Source organism: Pithys albifrons, chromosome 5 (assembly GCF_047495875.1).
Source record: "Pithys albifrons albifrons isolate INPA30051 chromosome 5, PitAlb_v1, whole genome shotgun sequence".
Classification (NCBI taxonomy): Eukaryota; Metazoa; Chordata; class Aves; order Passeriformes; family Thamnophilidae; genus Pithys; species Pithys albifrons.
In genome coordinates, this window is record NC_092462.1 from 76,606,274 (window position 1) to 76,628,211 (window position 21,938).

At 55.4% G+C, this 21,938-nt stretch overlaps 1 protein-coding gene across 1 annotated transcript in view; it reads left to right on the plus strand.

The window, feature by feature from the left end:
- The window catches only part of EXOC6B (exocyst complex component 6B), a 168,126-nt gene extending 164,745 nt beyond the window's left edge, over window positions 1-3,381 (plus strand). Inside the window, exon 16 of the mRNA XM_071557111.1 lies at window positions 3,255-3,381. Within this exon, the coding sequence (XP_071413212.1) occupies window positions 3,255-3,381 (127 nt within the window). The remainder of the gene's footprint in view (window positions 1-3,254) is intronic.
- The last annotated feature ends 18,557 nt before the right edge of the window (window positions 3,382-21,938 follow it).

Here is a 21,938-nt window from a genome sequence, read left to right on the forward strand (position 1 = left end):
GTGAATCTGCACAACACAACCCAAAGCCTGCAGGCTTTGCTGTCCTGTAGGAGCTCAGTCCGTTCCTAATGGTTTGGTGCTTCTACCTGCTCGTGGTGTCTGGAGGTCCCAGCAGCCCCCAGACCTGGCCAGACCCACCTGTCCTATGCACAAGTGCTGTGGGGAGAGGCTGAGGGAGCTGGGGGTGTTCAGCCTGGAGAAGAGGAGGCTCAGAGGTGACCTCAGCACTGTCTGGAAGTGCCTGAAGGGAAGTTGTGGCCAGCTGGGGGTTGGTCTCTTCTCCCAGGCACTCAGCAATAGGACAAGGGGGCACGATGGGCTCAAGCTCTGCCAGGGGAAATTGAAGTTGGAGAGCAGCAAAAACTTCTTTGCAGAGAGAGTGCTCAGGGATTGGAATGGGCTGCCCAGAGAGGGGGTGGATTCCCCATCCCTGGAGGTTTTTCAGCTGAGCTTGGCCGTGGCACTGAGTGCCATGATCTGGTAAAGGGACTGGAGTTGGACCAAGGGTTGGACTTGATGATCTGGAAGGTCTTTTCCAACCCAATCCATTCTATGATTCTAATGGCTTGGTACTTCTGCCTTCTCATGGTGGCTGGAGGTACCAGCAGCCCCCAGACCTGGCCAGACTCACCTGTGGGATTGTTTGGCATGGGGTCACTGCTCCAGCTGCAATTCCTTTTCATCCTGATCCGCTGCTTTTATCCAACCAGCTCTTCTCTAGTCGTCCAAACACACACAAAGGTTTTCTTGCATAGAAGATGTGATGAGCCAAAAGTTCTTCATGGAGCTGAACAGGTCCCAGGGGATCAAAGATGGCTTTGAGGATGCCCAGGATGGGAGGGCTCTTAGGGCAGAGGATGTTCTGCTCTGAATTCCCTGTGTGCCACCTGCAGCAGGCAGGGATGGGCAGGGATGGGCACAACACTGGGAGGAGGTTTCTGAAGGCACAAGTTGACTTTCATGGTGTCCTCAGGGAACCTGGGAGAGCTCTCAGCTCTCCTGGTGAAGCCCTTTGAGACCTCTGGAGCCATTCAGAGCTGTGGAGGTGTCCCATGGGAAGATGGTTGTCTCCAAAATTCATGGTCCTGGCACAGGGCAGAGGATGTTCTGCTCTGAATTCCCTGTGTGCCACCTGCAGCAGGCAGGGATGGGCAGGGATGGGCACAACACTGGGAGGAGGTTTCTGAAGGCACAACTTGACTTTCAGCACCTCTGGTGTCCTCACGTAACCTGGTAAAGCCCTTTGAGACCTCTGGAGCCGTTCAGCGCTGTGGAGGTGTCCCATGAGGAGATGGTTGTCTCCAAAATTCATGGTCCTGGCACAGGGCAGAGGATGTTCTGCTCTGAATTCCCTGTGTGCCACCTGCACCAGGCAGGGATGGGCAGGGATGGGCACAACACTGGGAGGAGGTTTCTGAAGGCACAAGTTGACTTTCATGGTGTCCTCAGGGAACCTGGGAGAGCTCTCAGCTCTCCTGGTGAAACCCTTTGAGACCTCTGGAGCCATTCAGAGCTGTGGAGGTGTCCCATGGGAAGATGGTTGTCTCCAAAATTCATGGTCCTGGCACAGGGCAGAGGATGTTCTGCTCTGTCCCTGTGTGCCACCTGCAGCAGGCAGGGATGGGCAGGGATGGGCACAACACTGGGAGGAGGTTTCTGAAGGCACAAGTTGACTTTCATGGTGTCCTCAGGGAACCTGGGAGAGCTCTCAGCTCTCCTGGTGAAACCCTTTGAGACCTCTGGAGCCATTCAGAGCTGTGGAGGTGTCCCATGGGAAGATGGTTGTCTCCAGAATTCACAGTCCTGGTCCAGGTCTAACGTGGCCAACTCCAAACTCTGCTTCCCATCGGCACAGTCGCTCTCCAGTTCTTGGAGTGGAGCAGCTGGAAAGCAGCTCTGGCTGGAAAAGCAAATAAACCCCAATCCTTATTTTGCTGGATGAAAGTGCTCCAGGCTCTCCAGTTCCTGTGGGCAAAGAGCTCCCTTGTAATCCGTGTCTTTGGGCACTTGCAGCTCCACTAAATTAGGATAAAGTTGTTACCCTCGTTTCCAGTTCCAAGCTGGATGTTTTTTGGGAACCTTTCAGATTCCCTTTGTCTCTTTTTAGGAAGATTGGAGCATGAAAACCCTGAGATGCTTTTCGTGTAATCAGTTCAATCATTTCAGGAGGTTTGGGTTGTGCTCAGTTAACTCCAAACCCCCCAGGCCCATCAAGTGCCAACTTCCCTGGGAATGTCACTGTCCCTGTCATTTCAGTGCCTCCTCCAGGTCCCCAAAGCCCAAACCTCGGGATTGTGGGATGTATCCAAAGCCCTCAGCCTCTGTCAGACATGACTGACCCATAAAACCCTGGACAAATTGGGGGATTATGGAAGAGCTGAGCCCCAGCCAGTTGGGTGGTGGGAGGTTGAAACCTTCAGGAGCTGCTCCAGGGTTGATCCTGGTGGGGTGGTTTCGCTTCCCAGCACCTTTGGAATGTGCACCAAGACCTGCCCCCTCTCCAAAATATGCAAAGTGCAGGAACCCCCAGCTTTGCATGTTGGAGAGAGGTGAAGCTGCAGCAGGTTGGCCATGAGGTCCCATCCCACCACCTGCTCTGCTGGGCTCTGGATCTTGGAGACCTCGTGGGGACCAGTGTGTTGCTTCAGAAAAGCTGGATTCCTTCCTGCAATGGAAATTATATCATGTTATAATTGACATAAATTATGTATATTTATATTATATATATATGTGCAGATGGGCTGGTGGGAGGTGTCCCTGCCCATGGCAGGGCTTGGAACCAGATGGTCTTGAAGGTCCCTTCCAACCCAAACCATTCCATGATTCTATGGACTGTTTTAAGCTCACAACTCCAGCCCTTTGCAGCCTCCCCACAAGCCTCGTGCAATGACCCATTTCAAATAAACCCCCTTCATTCTGTGGCCTGGATGGTAATTCTTTCATTTCCTCCTGACATGACATCTCTGTCATCCACCACTTCAGAAGTGGGGACCTGTTGGGAAGGAGAGGCTTTAGGGTTTCTTGCAGTTGGGTGTTAGAGACCCCGTGGTGATGCTGAGTGGGATTTGTGACCTTTAAAGCAAAACCACCAACGGTGCAAAGGCTGAATAAAGCCCTAAAGACGTGACAAAAATCACTGTAGAGCCTTTAAATTCCATCCTCTCCCCTGTGAACCCCTGAGCTTCCAACATGGTTCCTCTCTGGGGTTTGGGGGGTGCCATCCCTGGGCCATAACCTGTCTCTGCTCTGCACAGGATGAGGGACACGAGCAGGAAAAACAACGTCTTCGCCCAGTTCCGCAAGAACGAGAGGGACAAGCAGAAACTCATCGACACCGTGGCCAAGCAGCTCCGCAGCCTCATCAACAGCCACCACTCCTGAGGGACCTCTGAGCACCTCCCTCCCTCCTGCTGGACTTGGCATCCTTGGGGAAAGAGAATATATGTATTTTTTTATTCACCTGTATATCCCTGGAACCTCCTTCCCCACCCCCCCGATGGCCAAACGCTCCTCGTGCAACAATCCCTGGGAAAAGAGGTGGTGGTGGTGGTGGTGGTGGTGGCAGGAGGCTCCTGGGATCAACTCCTGTTTCCAGGGGTTTGGAGAGCAACAGGAAATCCTAAAGCCTGAGAGAGGAGTTCACACCCAGGCTGTTTTTCTGTTGGCTCAGCCAAATGGAGGGCTTATCCTGCCTTCCTTTTGTTATCCACAACAACCGGAGGAGGAGCCGTGGCCTCGGGTGCTTCTGGTGTGCTCCGGTCACAGGAAAGAGGGTCATCCATGAGTGTGTCTTGCCAGCTTGTGGTTTGGATTTAGGTGGGACAAGAGGGAAAGTGATATTCCAGTTTTTCTCCTCGTTTTCCCATCCAAGGGCTGATTTCCACCCTAGGAAAGGGAGATCCCTGTGACCTTTCCCTGTGTGTGTGTGTGACCAGCCACTCCTGAGCTCCACCTCTGGGACCTGCTGGGCTCTGTGGGGCTGTCCCTGAGTGGGGAAGGGCTCTAGAGCTGCCTCATTGATTATTTTCGGGAAGGGAGAGGCAAAGGATAACTGGGCAGGGTGTCCTGTGGAGCTGGATTGGTGCTGGAATGCTTCTGGATATGGATGGGATGGAGGGATGCTCAGCTGAGCTCTCCTGCTGTCCAGGGCACTGTTTTCAGGGCTTCTCCCTCTCTTTTTCCATGCTGGTGTCCCCTTTTCCTTCTTCTCCTGATGGTTCCATGGGGTGAAGTCCTTCTGCTTCCCTTGGTTTGCAGCCCTGGGCAGGATGTTGAGTGGGAGAACCTTCTGGAATCCCTGCCATGGATTCAGCATTCAGGCTCCAAAGTGCCTGTGGACAAAATTCACCTCAGCTCTGAAGGTGCCCAAAGCTCCTCTGCTCCAACCAGGCAGTTTGGGAGGAGCAGGGGGACATTCCCAGCAGGATTTTCCCTCCAGGGTTGAGGTTCCACAGAGGGGATTTTCACCCCTAGCATCTTCTTACCCTTTTGGCTCTCAGTTCCTGAGGGTGAAAGCTCATCCAGCCCATTCCCCACCTCCCAAACCCTCCTGCCAAAGGGAATGAAAACCTTCCTGGGGGATGTCACAGCCCTGGGAATGCTGCTCCAGCACACTGGGATGGGATGTGCCCATTTCCCACCCTCTGGATGCATAAAGGGGATGAGGCTTTGCCCTCTCTCCTCACTCCTCAGCAAGACTTTGGTGTTGGGTTGGTTTTTGAGAAGGATTTGTGGTTCTTAACCCTGGAAGTGAAGAGGAACATGGCCAGGAATGACCTCCTGGGGTTGGTTCTCCTGTCCCAGCCATCTCCAGCCACAAGGACCAAGGGATTATTTTCAGGAATAAGAGGGAAAGCTCATCCTGGCATTGTGGTTCCTTGGGTTTGGAGGGGGATCAGAGGGCACTTTAAGGCCTCTTTGAAGGACATGGGAGGAGGATGAAGGAAAAAGAAGCAGGTGAAGGAAAGTTGGTGTCACGTGGCCAGAAATGGATCATCTTTGTAGATGAACCTACAAATGACCCAGCAAAGGCTTCCAGAGGGATAAGTGGCATGAGCTCAGTCAGGGTGTGGGATGAAGGGAGAAGGAGAGGGAGATCCCAGGAGATCCCAGAAACAGGGAAGGGATTTGGGGGGGAAAAGCATCCAGCTCCTGCTGCCCCCTTGGTATTCCATTTTTCCTTCTTATATTCCATTGCACGAGGTCTTCCTGCATCAAACCCTCAGCACAGCTGGGTCTTGGGGCAGGACCTTGTTTGAGGTGCTCCAGGCAGCTCCCAGCATTGCCCATCCCACATCTGGGCTCTCCTTCCCATCTCCATGGAGCTTTCATTCCAAGAGGAGCATCACGGCCTCGCCGTGCCCGGGGTGGGTTTCCTGGGGGGTTTCCTGGCTCCTTTAAGCTTGACTTAGCTAGGCTGGGCTTGGCATCCCACAAAGCAGCTCCTGGTGCTCCAGACTCACCACTAGGAAAGTGAAATCCAGCCCAGGGAGGGATTCAGGGAATTGCTGATCTCGGGAGGTCAAGAGTGTGAACCACAAGTCAGAGCCCGGCATGAAAAATGGCACTTTGGGTGCTCTGGTCCTCATTAACTTTCTGTTCCAAGAGATGCAGCTCCAACCCCTTCCAAAGAAAATTAATCTTTGGAACAGATTGCCTAAAAAAGCCCTGGAAGTTGTTTGAAATCCCCTCTAAGCCTCCTCCTAATGATGGGGATGCTCCGATACGGATGGAACTGCTTAGGAAGGAAAAGTCGTTGCTGGAAATCTCAGAGGGGAGGAAATGGGAGCAGAACCCCAAGAGGAGATTTGCAACCCCCAAAATAAATAATGCTGCTGGAACACCTCCCTCTCCATGCACTGAACATCCCTCAGTGGGGTTTGGTTTTTAAGCAGTAGGAAAAAGGGAAAAAAAAAAAAAGTGGGTTATTCCCCTGATTTTTCCCAGTAAATTCATTTCAGCACCAGTGGGGGGAAAAAAATATATTAACAAAAAAACACACAAACCTCAAGTTTGGCTTTCCTGAGAAGCATCTGGACTTCTTATCCTCTTTGTGATCTCCAGGGGTTGTCAGGCAGCCCAAGGGTTGGGAACAACTCAATGTGAGGTCTCCAAAGTGGGGATTTGCAGCCCAAACTATCCATGGGGCAGGGAATGTTCTCCCTGAGCCGTCAGTGCATGGAGGGAGAGGAGGAGGGTTTTTCTGGCAGCTTCTGCTTCACTCCAAGGGCTGCAGCTCAAGGCAAGTTTGGCACTTTGTTCTGGGGCTGCTTGGGGGAGGTTCCTTCAAAATCAGCTGCTTTTGTGCTGCTGGGAAGGTGGAATTTGGGGCAGGAGCTGTGGGGGGGTCTGTGCTGGCCCCAAACTGGAAGACACCGTGGGATGAGATGAAGGGGTTGAGGTGGAGCTGGGGCTGCTCTGGTGGCATCTTGACTCCTGTTGCTGGAGCTGGTTTGGGGGTCAAATCATCCCTTCCAAGCAATGTCCAAACCCCAGGCAGATCCACCTTCAGCCCTGGGTGTTTTGGGGTCAAACCATCCCTTCCAAGCAATGTCCAAACCCCAGGCAGATCCACCTTCAGCTCTGGGTGTTTTGGGGTCAAACCATCCCTTCCAAGCAATGTCCAAACCCCAGGCAGATCCACCTTCAGCCCTGGGTGTTTTGGGGTCAAATCATCCCTTCCAAGCAATGTCCAAACCCCAGGCAGATCCACCTTCAGCCCTGGGTGTTTTGGGGTCAAATCATCCCTTCCAAGCAATGTCCAAACCCCAGGCAGATCCACCTTCAGCCCTGGGTGTTTTGGGGTCAAATCATCCCTTCCAAGCAATGTCCAAACCCCAGGCAGATCCACCTTCAGCCCTGGGTGTTTTGGGGTCAAACCATCCCTTCCAAGCAATGTCCAAACCCCAGGCAGATCCACCTTCAGCCCTGGGTGTTTTGGGGTCAAATCAACCCTTCCAAGCAGTGTCCAGACCCTTCAGCCCTGGGTGTTTTGGGGTCAAATCATTCCTTCCAAGCAATGTCCAAACCCCAGGCAGATCCACGTTCAGCCCTGGGTGTTTTGGGGTCAAACCATCCCTTCCCAGCAGTGTCCAAACCCTTCAGCCCTGGGTGTTTTGGGGTCAAATCAACCCTTCCAAGCAATGTCCAAACCCCAGGCAGATCCACCTTCAGCCCTGGGTGTTTTGGGGTCAAATCATCCCTTCCCAGCAGTGTCCAGACCCTTCAGCCCTGGATGATTTGGGGTCAAACCATCCCTTCCCAGCAGTGTCCAAACCCTTCAGCCCTGGGTGTTTCCTACCCCTGTGTGGCTTTGCCCTTTAGTTCTGGGTTGGGTTTGCTGCTTTTTTGGGTTCATCAAGTTGTTTGGAGGATCAAAACACCCTCACATCCCCCCATTGGGTGTGTGTCCCACCCCCTGTGTGTGCCATCCTTGGGTGCCACCCCTGTGTGTCCCACCCCTGTGTGTCCCACCCCCTGTGTGTCCCACCCCTGTGTGTCCGATGCCACCCCTGTGTGTCCCACCCCCTGTGTGTCCCACCCCTCAATGCCACCCCTGGGTGCCACCCGGGTGTGTCCCATTTCCGTGGTGCCCCCACCAGCATCACTCCATGCTGGTCCCACTGCTGGGGAGCTCCGAGGGAACACAACTCCCAAAGGAATCTCATCCCAGATGACTTCAAGATGCTCCCAGTCCTGCTGCCAGCTGGGGAAGTTGGAGGTTTGATGGGAAGTGACCCAAATTCAGGATGAGCTGGGTGGGATTCACCCCAAATCTGCTGGATGGGAGGGGAGCTCAGGTGGGGCCTGGGGTTTGGGTGATTTGCTTCATCCCAAACCTGCTGCTCCAATCTCCAGCACCTGGATTTGGGAATCTTTGCATCCATCCCACCTGCAGCTTCCCCAGTTTGGGGAGCAGCAGCCCAAAAATTCCATGGGGAGCTCAGGATTGTGGAATTCTGGCTGTGCCAAGCTCCTGCTGCCTTGGCTCATCCTTCTGGTTTGGTTTGGACAGGAAAACACTCCATCCCAATCCCTCCCCTATCCCAATCCCTGCACCATCCCAATCCCTCCCCTATCCCAATCCCTGCACCATCTCAATTCCTCCTCCATCCCAATCAGTCCCATCCCAATCCCTGCCCCATCCCAACCCCTCCCCATCCCAATCCCTGCCCCATCCCAATCCCAATCCCTGCCCCATCCCAACCCCTCCCCATCCCAATCCCTGCCCCATCCCAATCCCAATCCCTGCCCCATCCCAATCCCTGTCCAATCCCAATCCTTCTCCCATCCCATTCCCTCCCCCATCCCAATCCCTCCCCCATCCCAATCCCTGCTTCCCCATCCCAATCCTCTCCCATCCCAGTCCTCCCCCATCCTAATCCCTATCCACATCCCAGTTCCTCCCCCATCTCAGTCCCATCCCCCATCCCAATCCCTGCCCCATCCCAATCCCAATCCCAACCCCTCCCAATCCCAATCCCTGCCCCATCCCAATCCCTGCCCCATCCCAATCCCTGCCCCATCCCAATCCCTGCCCCATCCCAATCCCAACCCCTCCCAATCCCAATCCCTGCCCCATCCCAATCCCTCCCCAATCCCAATCCCTGCCCCATCCCAATCCCTGCCCCATCCCAATCCCTGCCCCATCCCAATCCCTGCCCCATCCCAATCCCAACCCCTCCCAATCCCAATCCCTGCCCCATCCCAATCCCTCCCCAATCCCAATCCCTGCCCCATCCCAGTCCCTGCCCCAACCCAGTCCCTGCCCCATCCCAGTCCCTGCCCTATCCCAATCCCTGCCCCATCCCAATCCCTGCCCCATCCCAATCCCAATCCCAACCCCTCCCAATCCCAATCCCTGCCCCATCCCAACCCCTCCCCAATCCCAATCCCTGCCCCATCCCAGTCCCTGCCCCATCCCAATCCCAATCCCAATCCCTGCCCCATCCCAGTCCCTGCCCCATCCCAATCCCAATCCCAATCCCTGCCCCATCCCAGTCCCTGCCCCATCCCAATCCCTGTCCCATCCCATCCCCTCCCTCATCCCAATCTCTCCCCTGTCCCAGTTCCATCCCAATCCCTCCTCCATCCCAATCCTTCCCCAATCCTCTCCCCCATCCCGCCCCCTCCCTGCCCACCGGCTGCTTGAGTTGCCTTTTCTCACTTAATTATTTTTTGGGGGGAAAGGCCGTGATTTTGTTCAACTGATGTGTTGAAAACAGCTTTTTTTGCACAAGTCGTTGCACAAAGAGGGGGAAATGTAGCAAATTAGTTTTAACTTTAAAGGGAACTGTTTGGGGTTTGTCCTTCAAACTCACTCGCTGAGCTACTGATGAGGAGAAGACCAAGAGCTGGAGTGCTCAGAGAATGGACTGAGTGGTTTGCAGGGGGCATCGCAGTAGATTTTAGCATGTTGGCTCCAACTGTACATTTATCCTGTCGTAACTTCCATTAAACAGTACAGCAATTAACTGTTTCGTTAATGAACTGCCTGTGTCTCACTGAGAAGGCTCTGCCTTTGCCTTCACCTCGCTGGGAAAAAGCCCTGAGAGGCATCCAGGGGAAAATTCAACCCCTCTTTTGGACAAGCAGCAAAGAGTTGGTGCTGAAAGTCCCAGATCTGGGGAGGATCCCACGGGAGACAATCCCTGGGTGGGCAGAGACTCCCACACCCTGTGGGAGATAAACCAAGTTTGGCCTGATTTGGTGTTTATTTGAATGGGTTTCTATCAAAAATTCTAAATTATGAGGGTGGGCAGGCCCTGGCACAGGTTGGGCAGAGCAGCTGTGGCTGCCCCTGGATCCTTGGGAGTGTCCAAGGCCAGGTTGGACAGGGCTTGGAGCACCCTGGGCTGGTGGGAGGTGTCCCTGCCCATGGCACGGGTGGCACTGGGTGGGCTTTAAAGTCCCTTCCAACCCAAACCATTCCATGATTCTGGAGCCCCTCTGGGCTGGAGCCAGGCTGGGAGAGCTGGGAATGTCCACCTGGAGAAGAGAAGGCTCTGAGAGCCCCTGGCAGGGCCTGAAGGGGCTCCAGGAGAGCTGGAGAGGGACTGGGGACAAGGCCTGGAGGGACAGGACACAGGGAATGGCTTCCCACTGCCAGAGGGCAGGGATGGGTGGCAGGACATGGGCTGAAGCTGCACCAGGGGAGGGGCAGGTTGGACATGAGGAAGAATTTCCTCACAGAAAGGGGGGTTGGGCATTGGAAGGGGCTGCCCAGGGAGGTGGTGGAGTCCCATCCCTGGAGGTGTCCAAGGAAAGGCTGGAGGTGGCACTTGGTGCCATGGGCTGGTCTCCAAGGTTGTGTTTGGCCACAGGTTGGACTCGATGATCTTGGAGGACTTTTTCAACCGAAATAATCCTGTGAGATGGAAGATTAAAGAGAAATCCTTGTCTGGGAGGGTGGGCAGGCCCTGGCACAGGTTGGGCAGAGCAGCTGTGGCTGCCCCATCCCTGGGAGTGTCCCAGGCCAGGTTGGACAGGGCTTGGAGCACCCTGGGCTGGTGGGAGGTGTCCCTGCCCATGGCAGGGGTGGCACTGGATGGGCTTTATGTCCCGTCCAACCCAAGATGAGCTGCCCATCACTCTGCTCTGCTCTCCAAGAGTTAATTCCTACTTGGAATTGTTTTCTCCATCTGCAAACCTACCTGGAATGAGTGAGAGCAAAGGGTTAGGGTTAGGGTTAGGGTTAGGGTTAGGAACATCCTCAGGCACCTCTGGAGAAGCCCAAGTTGGGATGGTGCATCCATGGGGGCAAGACATGGTCCTCCACCCCCACTCAAACCCTGATGTGATCTCTGTCCCTGGGTGAGTTCGGGGAGCATTCCCTGAGCCCATGGGTGGCTCCTTTTTGTTGTCCATACTTTTGTCATCTTTAAGGCAAGAGTTTCTCATATTGACTTTGCTCTTTCTGCTCTGGGATTGACCATCTCCAGTGTCTCAGGACATGCCTGGCATTTCCCCCAGGTGGGATGGAGGCCAAGTGCAGGTCCAGCTGAGTTATCCCCATCAGTGATGCTCTGGGGGGTCTACAGGACACTCCAAGGGAGAAGATCCAGCACAACATGCTCAGACCTGCAGGTGCTCCTGCTCTCTCCAGTGGGATGGGACCTCAGCAAGTGTCCAGGTCAGTCCCCTGCTCAAAGCTGGAGCTCACCCAAGAAGGTTTTCCTTCCTGCTGCCTGTGCTGTAGCTGTTTCCCAGAGCTGCCTCCCAAACCCACAAGCAACCACAAGCAGGGAGGGCCTTTTCTCCTTCTCCTCTTCAAGTCAGGCAAGGCAAACCCTTTTCAACAGACACTCCTGAGCATTTATTTCCTCCTGTCTCTGTCCCTTCTTGCCTTCACCTCGATTCACCTCTGAACCTCCTTCCTGGATGAGATTGGCTGAGCTTGCAGGAAAGTGCAGTTGTCAGATGAGCCTCTCTCCAGCCCCTGGGACTTCTGCTCCTGAAGGAAGCCAGGCCCTGCAGCCCCAGGAATGGAGCTGCAGTGGGACACAGGAAGGATTTGGGATTGGAAGACACCGGCATCAAGCTGTGGGTTTGCTCTCTCATCGTGTGCCATGTACAGGAGTGTCAGCAAAAGCTGAAGGAGAGTAGATTTAGATGGGATATTAGGAAGAAATTCTGCCCTGGGAGGGTGGTGGGACACTGGAAGATGTTGGCTGGGGAAGCTGTGGCTGCCCCTGGATCCCTGGAAGTGTCCAAGTCCAGGTTAGATGGAGCCTGGAGCACCCTGGGCAGGTGGAAGGTGTCCTTGCCCATGACAGGGGGGTGGAATTGGATGATTTTTAACATCCCTTCCAACCCAAGCCATTCTTTGATTCTATAATTCCTTCTGCCACGAGCCAAAAAACACCTTCAGTGGCTTCTTCCCACCTTTGGGAGCCAGAAAGGAAGGAGAAGACAGACACTGGACCAGAGAGACCACCAAAGTTTTGCAGGAGTGAAGAGTTTAAAGCAAAGGTGGAGGAAGGAAGTAGATAAGACACAGCTGTCACCACTTGCCCACAGAGAGCAGGTGAAGGAGGTTGGGAGAGCAGATAAGTGTGAGAAGGGAGAGGAGCAGATGCTTCAGAGATAACATGGCCCGAGATAAGGATGTGTGAGGGAGATGAGGCGGGTTGGGAAGGGATTGCACCTCTCCTGGCAGAGAGGACTGGCTGGAATCCAGGAGGAATGAGCACAGAGTGTTACGTACCAGGAAAGAAATGTGGGCACGGAGACATGGGAGGTGGAGCAGGAGGATCTGGGGTGAGAAAGTGGGTCAGGCAGGGAGTAGCACAGCAGAGCAGTTGAAGTGGAAAGAGATGGGCAAGGATAGTCGAGCAGCAAAGATGAGGGTGGTGGGGCTGTTGTGTGATGGGCACGGAGCAAGGTGGGATCGTTGGGGGGCAAACAGAACTTTCATCCTTGATGCTTCCTTAGTGCTTTGTGTGGTGCATCCAAGGCCCAGGTGGGACCAGGTTCCATATTCACATCCCCAGGTGGCGCAGCCCCTCCATGCCATGACTCTGAGCCCCAGGTGGGACTGGACTCCACACCTCAGCACTGTCTAGAACTCCCTGAAGGGAAGTTGTGGCCAGGTGGGGGTTGGTCTCTTCTCCCAGGCACTCAGCAATAGGACAAGGGGGCACGATGGGCTCAAGCTCTGCCAGGGGAAATTGAAGTTGGAGAGCAGCAAAATCTTCTTTGCAGAGAGAGTGCTCAGGGATTGGAATGGGCTGCCCAGAGAGGGGGTGGATTCCCCACCCCTGGAGGTTTTTCAGCTGAGCTTGGCCATGGCACTGAGTGCCATGATCTGGTAAAGGGACTGGAGTTGGACCAAGGGTTGGACTTGATGATCTGGAAGGTCTTTTCCAACCCAGTCCATTCTATGGTTCTGTGATCTGCATCCCCAGGAGGGGCAGCCCCTCCGTGTTGACACTTTGAGCCCCAACTGGGACTGGTCTGTATTCACATCCCGAGGTGGGGCAGCCCCTCCGTGCCGTGACTTTGAGCCCCAGCTGGGACCGGGTTCCGTGTCCGCGTCCCCAGGTGGGGCAGCCCCTCCGTGTCCCCTCCGAGCCCCACGCGGCTCCGCTAATCGCGTTCGCTGGGGCCGTAATCGAATGAGGGCTGGGGGAGCCGCGGCTGGCGGGCTCGCTGCCATCAATCCCTGCCCGGCCCGCGGTGCCATTACCGGCGGCAGCGCATCCATCACGGCCGCCCCGGCGCGGGGGGATGCGGGGCCGGCCCCGCCAAATGCGATTTGCCCGCCGGAGCTCGGGCAGCGCCGGCGATGACAAACGACGGCGCTGCGGCGGCTCCTCGGAGCTCATTCATCTCCCGGGGAGGGGCTGCCGGCCCGGCTCGGGGACACCATCGCTCAACGTCGCCGGGACGTGTGAAGTGTTAAAGACCCCCCGGCGGGGCACGGGGCGCTCGTTTGTATTCATTAGGCGGGCGGCTGGCGGCTGCTCTCTGCTGCCCGAGTCCTCTCTGACGGCCCTTGGTGGGCTGGTGGGATGTGCTTTCTCCTCCCCTGGTGGCCCCGCGAACTTGTTGCTCCCCTGTGAGTGGGACTCCCTTGTGAGGAACATGATCCTACTTCTCCTCCATCCACTGTCCTGGTAAACCCATCCCAGCTGCTGCTGGGTCATGTGGACACCTGGAAGGAACCTGAAGTTCTTTCCCTACTTCTTCTCGGTCCACAGACCTGGTAAACCCATCCCAGCTCAGCTGCCAGGTCGTGTGGACACCTGGAAAGGACCTGACGTTCTTTTCCCTACTGCTCCTCCATCCATAGTCCTGGTAAACCCATCCCAGCTCAGCTGCCAGGTCGTGTGGACACCTGGAAAGGACCTGACGTTCTTTTCCCTACTGCTCCTCCATCCATAGTCCTGGTAAACCCATCCCAGCTCAGCTGCCAGGTCGTGTGGGCACCTGGAAAGAACCTGAAGGTCTTTTCCCTGCTGCTCCTCCATCCACAGACCTGGTAAAGCTACCCCAGCTCAGCTGTCGGGTTGTGTGGACACCTGGAAAGAACCTGAAGGTCTTTTCCCTGCTGCTCCTCCATCCACACTCCTGGTAAAGCCATCCCAGCTCAGCTGCCAGGTCATGTGGACACCTGGAAAGAACCTGAAGTTCTTTTTCATACTTCTCCTCCATCCACACTCCTGGTAAAGCCATCCCAGCTCAACTGTCGGGTTGTGTGAACACCTGGAAAGAACCTGAAGTTCTTTCCCTACTTCTCCTCGGTCCACAGCCTTGGTAAAGCCATCCCAGCTCAGCTGCCAGGTCGTGTGGACACCTGGAAAGAACCTGAAGTTCTTTTCCCTACTGCTCCTCCATCCACAGTCCTGGTAAAGCCATCCCAGCTCAGCTGCCAGGTCATGTGGACACCTGGGAAGAACCTGAAGTTCTTTTCTCTGCTGTTCCTCCATCCACAGACCTGGTAAACCCATCCCAGCTCAGCTGCCAGGTCATGTGGACACCTGGAAAGAACCTGAAGTTCTTTTTCATACTTCTCCTCCATCCACACTCCTGGTAAAGCCATCCCAGCTCAGCTGCCAGGTCGTGTGGACACCTGGAAAGAACCTGAAGGTCTCTTCCCTACTTCTCCTCCATCCACAGTCCTGGTAAAGCCATCCCAGCTGCTGCTGGGTCGTGTGGGCACCTGGGAAGAACCTGAAGTTCTTTTCCCTACTCCTCCTCCATCCACAGTCCTGGTAAAGCCATCCCAGCTCAGCTGCCAGGTCATGTGGACACCTGGAAAGAACCTGAAGTTCTTTTCCCTACTTGTCCCCCTTGTAGGCTCAGTCTGAGGTGGCCCCAGGACTGTGCAGAGCCCAGGGGGCTCTCCAGCCCCATCCCACCACTATCACCGGCACCTCTGGTGATGTTTCTCCACCACGAGGTACAGAAGTCCTGGCTGAAGGCAACCCTTGGCTCTTCTCCTCCTCAAATCCTTGGCTCTGACCTTGCCCTGTGCCTCACCAGCCTCTTTTGTTAAAGCCACAGGTTTGCCAGGGCCGAGCCTGGAGAGTGACTGGACCTTCAGGTATGTTTCTGTTCCCACCTGCCCAATAAAGGATGGGCAACAGCCTCCAAGCTGTCCTGTTTGGACAGGTCTTCCCTCCTTTGCTGCCTTTTGCTCTTCCACTTCTCCACAGTGTCATGATTCAGACTGGAAGAAACCCACAAAAAAGGGGAAAGTGTCTTTTGGGCCAATATCTTTAATATTTCCCACTCTGAGGGATGGATCCTCTGCCAGACCACCTGGCAGTGGCTCCAGCAGTGGCTGCTCCTCCCTCAGCATCCCCAAACCCTCCTGAAGCTGCAGCTTCTTTTTGCAGCACAACTTTGGGGCTTTTTGGGACAGTGAGATTTGCTTTCAAAGGGAGAGATCACTGGGAACCTCATCTTTATTATCCAGATCTGCTTTTGGTGGGTCCTGGACACCAGATGAACAGGCTGGAAAGAGGAAAACCCCGGCTGATGTTCCCCAGGACTTGAGGTGTGAGTAACTTCATCCCTGCCCTTGGCTCCACCAGAACATGGGACAGCAGAAGGCTGGGAGAAGGGCCTGGAGAGGTGCCAGGGTGCCCCTGGGTTGGATTCTGTGGAAACCATGGCCACTGGAGGTGGAAATTCCTGGTTTCCCTGTTGAGCACTTGCTTCTGGCCTCAGCATCAGAGCTTGGGCTCTGGGACACCTCCAGCTCTTGTGTGGACCTCTTTCCAGGTACAGCTTGGGATGTGTCCACTCATATCCATCTGCTCTGAGGGCAGGAAATAAGGTAACAATTGGGAAATGTGGAGCAGAGTGTGGTGGAGCAGCCTGAGGCCCTGAGCTGATCACTCCCTGCCTGTGATGCTCAGCTCCATCCTCTCTGTCCCACCACTCTCTGTCATGTCCCACTGGGAGATATCCTGCCCCAGGGAATCTTCTTTCCTTGCTATGGGAAGGCAATTCCTTGGGGTGATGTCAAAGCTGAATGGAGAATGAAGTGCCTTGGTGGGATTGGTTGGGAATCTTGTTGCTTGATGGGACAAACGTGCCCATCTTGAGGCTGATGGGATGATTGAAGCATCTTAAAACCTGGTTTATGGTTTCAGATCCCTCTGGATACTTCATGGATGAACTGACTGAGAAGGTTCATCTCGAAGTGGGTGGTGCAAGGAGGGATCTGGGAGCATTCCCAGGTTGGAGGCTGCAGAGGCTCTGCTGGGCTTTGGGTGGTGGGAGCTGTTGGAAGCACAGGTGGTCCCACTGGAAGGGGCAGTTCAGCCAGCCAGGGGTGGCACATCTGCAGCCCAGATTTCTCGTGGAAGGGTTTGGATTGGAAGGGACCTTAAAGGCCATCTTGTTGCATGAGCAGGGACACCTTCCACTAGACCAGGTTGCTCCTGGCCTTTGGTCAGAAGTCCCCCAGAGCTTTTCTGCAGTGTGGAACAATCCCTTGGAGTGCAGAAGTGATGGGTCAGGATGTCCTTTGCTCCCCACAGCTTGCCATGAAGTGATGGCTCCAGCACTGCAGAGTTTGACCTCCCGCCTTCCTGAGCTGTCTCATCTCACCAGTGGATCCAGGAGGAATCCCAGAATGACTGAGGATGGAAAAGACCTCTGGGACAATGGAGTCCAACCTGTGATCAATCCCTGCCACCCAGCCCAGAGCACTGAGTGCCACGTCCAGTCATTCCTTGGACACCTCCAGGGGTGGGGACTCCAAACCTCCCTGGCCAGTGGTTCAGGACACCTTGTGCTCTAATGTCACCCACTTCCAGGATGGCTTGGGAGAAGATACTTCCACTGTCAACTGGAGGAAGGGCAGACTGGGTAAACACCCCCTTCAAGGTCATCTCCTGGATATCTTGGCATCAAAACTCTCCTCCACAGAAAATCCCCATGACCAACAACCCTGGGCATGATCCTGCCCATGCAGAGCCCAGAAGTGGTGAAGGGGCAGCTTCCCTGCCTGGCCCCAGCATTCCCTGGGTGGCTTCAGGAGAGGTCTGGGAGCTTTGTCTGCAGGCAGACAGAGCAGCCTGGGGCTCCTGCACACCTGTGGGGGCATGTGGGGGGTGATAACATCTCCCTGGGGTTTGGCTCCAAGGTGCAGGAAGGGTGGAATGAGATGATCTGTGAGGTCTCTTCCAACCCAAAGTGTTCTGTGACTCACCCCACGCTGGTTTCAGGGAAAACCCACTCTGGTGGTGGACACTGAGCTCAGGATATGTCAGGACTGGCCTTTGGGGGTTACCAGGGCAAGGTTTCCCCACCACAACTTCAGCTTAAGACCAAAGTCTCAGTCCTACCCCAGTTTCACACCTGCCTTTGGGATGCTTTGCTGGGGTAGGGCTGGAGCAAAAGCCCTCAGGCTCTGTCTATCCCAGCCAATTAACAGTTCCAGGGGTCAGACACTCATTATCCTCACTGTTAAATTAATCACTTGCCCAGGTGATTCTCTGGACTGTGCCTGGCCTGGGAGCCTTCCCCAGGAGGTGGGTTGGACATGGGTTGGGAGGCCAACTCAGTGGGGGAGTGTTGCCCTTGCCAGGTGTCCTGGGGGCTCAAGGACAGTCCCAGACACGTCCCTGAAGTTGTGACAAGGCCAGCCAGGCTCTGCTCTAACACACGAGCTTCACAGCTTGGCTCGAGATCAACCTGCAGCCCTGACCACCTAAGGGATGGTAATTAATTCTAATTGCAAGCATTCTCATTAATTTGCAGGAACATCGTTTTTAATTTTTTTTTCCTTTCCAGTACACTAATTTTTGCTGATCAGGGCCATGCCTGGAGCAGCTGGAGGTGTCACCAGGGAAGGCTCAACTCCTGGCAGCTGAGACAAGGAGAATCCTACCCTTTCCCACCAGCTGGTGAGACCCAGACAGCTCCTGGGAAGAGGGAGGGGAAAGGGGGGCTGAGAGTAACTCAGTGTAGTGGAAGGTGGTTGGAACTGGATAGTCCAGAGCATTCCATAGTTCTATGGAAGCTCCTTCTCCCCAGAACCAGGACCCAACAATGCCACGTCTCAGCTGGCACTGGAGAAATCTCCATCCCCATCTCATCCTGCCCCTCCTCTCCCCACCCTCTGCCCCTCCTGCTCCTCCTGTCTGAGGGATTTGCATGCTGGAATTGCAGCCAGGAAGTTCCCTGGTGCACAGGGGGCTGACTCCTTCCTCACCTTTTGACTTCTTACGGTTTTATTTGTTTTTCCAGTCATCTGGTGGACAATCTCTTTTTCTCTTCCTCCCCAGGGACTACTAGAAAGCAGGTGAACGTGACGTGGGACACGCGTGACCTCGGACTCACCCTGACCACGTTCCCACTTAGATAAGCCGATGACTAAGGAGCGTTTTGGGGCTTCCTGGGCCACACCCAGTTGCTTGGCTCCCTTCTAAATATTATTTCACAGCCTCTCTCTCCCCACCCTCTCGGGGAAATCGCACCCAAGGACAGCTTGGGGATGTTACACCCAGGTCTGGGTGGGGAGAACGGGGAGCTCAGGGAAACCTGAGCCTCAAAAAGTGATGGGAGAGAGAAGGAGTGAGCTGGGCATGGGCCAACCATCCAGTTTTCCTCCCTGCCTTGGTGCTGCTGAGACCTCTGAGCCCCAAATTTGTGGGCTGCAGAGCTGGAAGGACACACTGGTTGGAAGCAGCCTGGAATTGTGCTGCTAAAGAGAGCAGAGGGCTCGGAATCGTGGCCAAGGAAGGAAGATCAAAAGGTTTGCTGTTGTTTAGTTTAGGAGAACATTTTAGGACAGCTACAAATCCACCCCAGGCTTCTGCAAGCAGGAAGGGAATGAACTGTTCTCCTGGTCCATCAGGTGTGAGACAGGAGGTAAATGGCTTGGTTTCAACCCCTCTGGATCTCATTTAAGAGGATGGTGGGGCCAGGGGGTTGTGCTTTGGGCTGCAGTGAGACAGTGACTCCATCCCTGGGGGGTTGAGAAGAGGGAGAATTGGGGATGCTGCACAGGGACCCCTGCCCAGGTCAGCAATGGGCTGAATTCCAGGTCAGGGAAATGCATCTGGAGAGGTTTGAATCTACTCAGTGAGGGGAGGAGGCAGCTCAGGTCCCTCAGTGTTGGGGTCAGGAGCTGCTGACTGTGGGAGGCAAGGATGCAAACTGGAATGTGGGAAGAACTCCATAACAGGGTGGTTTAAACACGGATTCCAGGGGTTTCTCTCTGGTTTCTTCAAGCCCAGCTCTTTGCAATAATCCTGTGGCTGAGTCAGCTGGAAAGGGTTTCTTGGAGCAGCTCTGCTGCTGCAGACACAGTAGCATCATCCCCACCTCTTCCCTGGAGTCTCCACCAACAGGCATTTTCCTTCCCCAGAATTAGGAGCTAAGCAGTTTTCTGCACAGCTCGTGAAATCTGAGGCTCCCTGAAGGACCTTCTTTGAGGTCCTTCCAGCCTTATCACAGTGATATAAATGAGGTTAGTCCGGCCCCAGCAAATGGATTCCAGCTGGATTCCAGCCAGGATTCAGCTCCCAGATTTTCACACCTGAGTCCAGAGGTGCAATTGAGAGGTCAGGGCCAGTTCCAGTTACCTGGGAAGCCCCCTCAGCCTCCGGTTCCTCCTTCAAGGAAGATGCAGCTCTCCCAGAGTTGTCGAGTTCTCCCAGTCTTGGGCAATTTTGATGCCTCGAGCACTTCAAACCCCACTTGGTATTTCTGTGTGGGCAACTGAGACTTGCCTGAAAGATCCAGTCTGTGGATGGAGAAAGATCAGCTGGCCAAGCAAGAGCTGAAAACCTCCACAGACCAGGAAATATCCCAGAGGGTAGAACAGGAAGGAAGACTGGCCTGTCTGGAGAGTGACTTCTCACAAGGGCATGTAGTGACAGGGCAAAGGGGAATGGCCACAAGCTGAAGGAGGGCAGGGTTGGATGGGATGTTGGGAAGGAATTGGTGGCTGGGAGGGTGGGCAGGCCCTGGCACAGGTTGGGCAGAGAAGCTGTGGCTGCCCCATCCCTGGGAGTGTCCCAGGCCAGGTTGGACAGGGCTTGGAGCAGCCTGGGCTGGTGGGAGGTGTCCCTGCCCATGGCAGGGGTGGCACTGGGTGGGCTTTTATGTCCCTTCCAACCCAAACCATTCCAGGATTCTGGAGCCCCTCTGGGCTGGAGCCAGGCTGGGAGAGTGGGGGGGTCACCTGGAGAAGAGAAGGCTCCAGGGACACCTGAGAGCCCCTGGCAGGGCCTGAAGGGGCTCCAGGAGAGCTGGAGAGGGACTGGGGACAAGGCCTGGAGGGACAGGACACAGGGAATGGCTTCCCACTGCCAGAGGGCAGGGATGGGTGGGATGTTGGGAAGGAATTGGTGGCTGGGAGGGTGGGCAGGCCCTGGCACAGGTTGGGCAGAGCAGCTGTGGCTGCCCCATCCCTGGGAGTGTCCAAGGCCAGGCTGGACAGGGCTTGGAGCACCCTGGGCTGGTGGGAGGTGTCCCTGCCCATGGCAGGGGTGGCACTGGGTCATCCTCAAGGTCCCATCCAACCCAAACCATCCCACGGATGTGCTCTCAGCATGGCAATGTCCTTGACTTTGTTCATCCATAAATCATCCCTCCCAGGTACTGTGTCCCCATGGTGGGTCACCACAGAGCACGTTGGGTCCTGAGCAAGGTGTGGCCATACTGGCACAGAGATCACAGAACCAAGGGATTGATTATGTTGGCAAAGCCCTCCCAGGCCCTGGAGCCCACCCTGTGCCTGATGCCCATCTTGGCAAAGACCTGCCAGCCCATGGAGCCCACCCTGTGCCCGATGCCCACCTTGGCAAAGCCCTGCCAGCCCATGGAACCCACCCTGTGCCCGATGCCCACCTTGGCAAAGCCCTGCCAGCCCCTGGAGCCCACCCTGTACCCGATGCCCACCTTGGCAAAGCCCTGCCAGCCCCTGGAGCCCACCCTGTGCCCGATGCCCACCTTGGCAAAGCCCTGCCAGCCCATGGAGCCCACCCTGTGCCCAATTCCCCCCCTGTCCCCCAGCCCAGAGCACTGAGTGCCACATCCAGTCATTCCTTGGACACCTGCAGGGGTGGGGACTCCCTGGGCAGGACATTCCAATATCTAATCACCCTTCCTGTGAAGAATTTCTTCCTGATGTCCAACCTAAACCTCCCCTGGTGCAGCCCAAGGTCATGTCCTTTTGTTGCCTGGGAGAAGAGCCTGGGGAGGTGCTGGGGTGGCCTCTTGAGCACGAGCTCAGGGTTGAAGGTCAGCTGTGGCCAGATCCCAGCTCTTTGTGTGTTGTCAGCAAAGCAAAGACCATGTTCAAACACTCCCCTCCATCAGCAAACAGCAAAGGGAAAGCAGCAAAATCCCAGCTGGGGCTTGGAGTGGAGAGTGGGGTGGCCTGACAGAGCCAAGGTGGGAGGGAGCTGGGATGGGATCAGGTGAGTTGGTGGCCTTGGCAATGCTGGGTTAGTGGTTGGACTGGATCTAAGAGGTCTTTTCCTCCTAAATGATGTTATGATTCTATTCCTTGAGTGGTGGCCTGGAAGAAACTTCTCCATCCTTGCGTCTCTGTCCATCATCCCTCCTTGGCTGAGTCACACACAGCTGCAAAATCCCTTGTTTCCATGAATTATGGAATATCCTGAGCTGGAAGGACCCACCAGGACCATCCAGTCCAACCCCTGGCCCTGCACAGACACCCCAACAATCCCATTCTGTGCCCCAGAGCATCATCCCAACCCTCCTGGAGCTCTGGCAGCCTTGGGGCCGTGCCCACTGCCCTGGGGAGCCTGGGCAGTGCCCACCACCCTCTGGGGGAAGAGCCTTTCCCTGAGATCCCACCTGAGCCTGCCCTGGCACAGCTCCAGCCCTTCCCTGGGTGCTGTCCCTGCCCTGGCACAGCTCCAGCCCTTCCCTGTGCCCTGTCCCTGCCCTGTCCCAGCTCCAGCCCTTCCCTGGGTGCTGTCCCTGCCCTGTCCCAGCTCCAG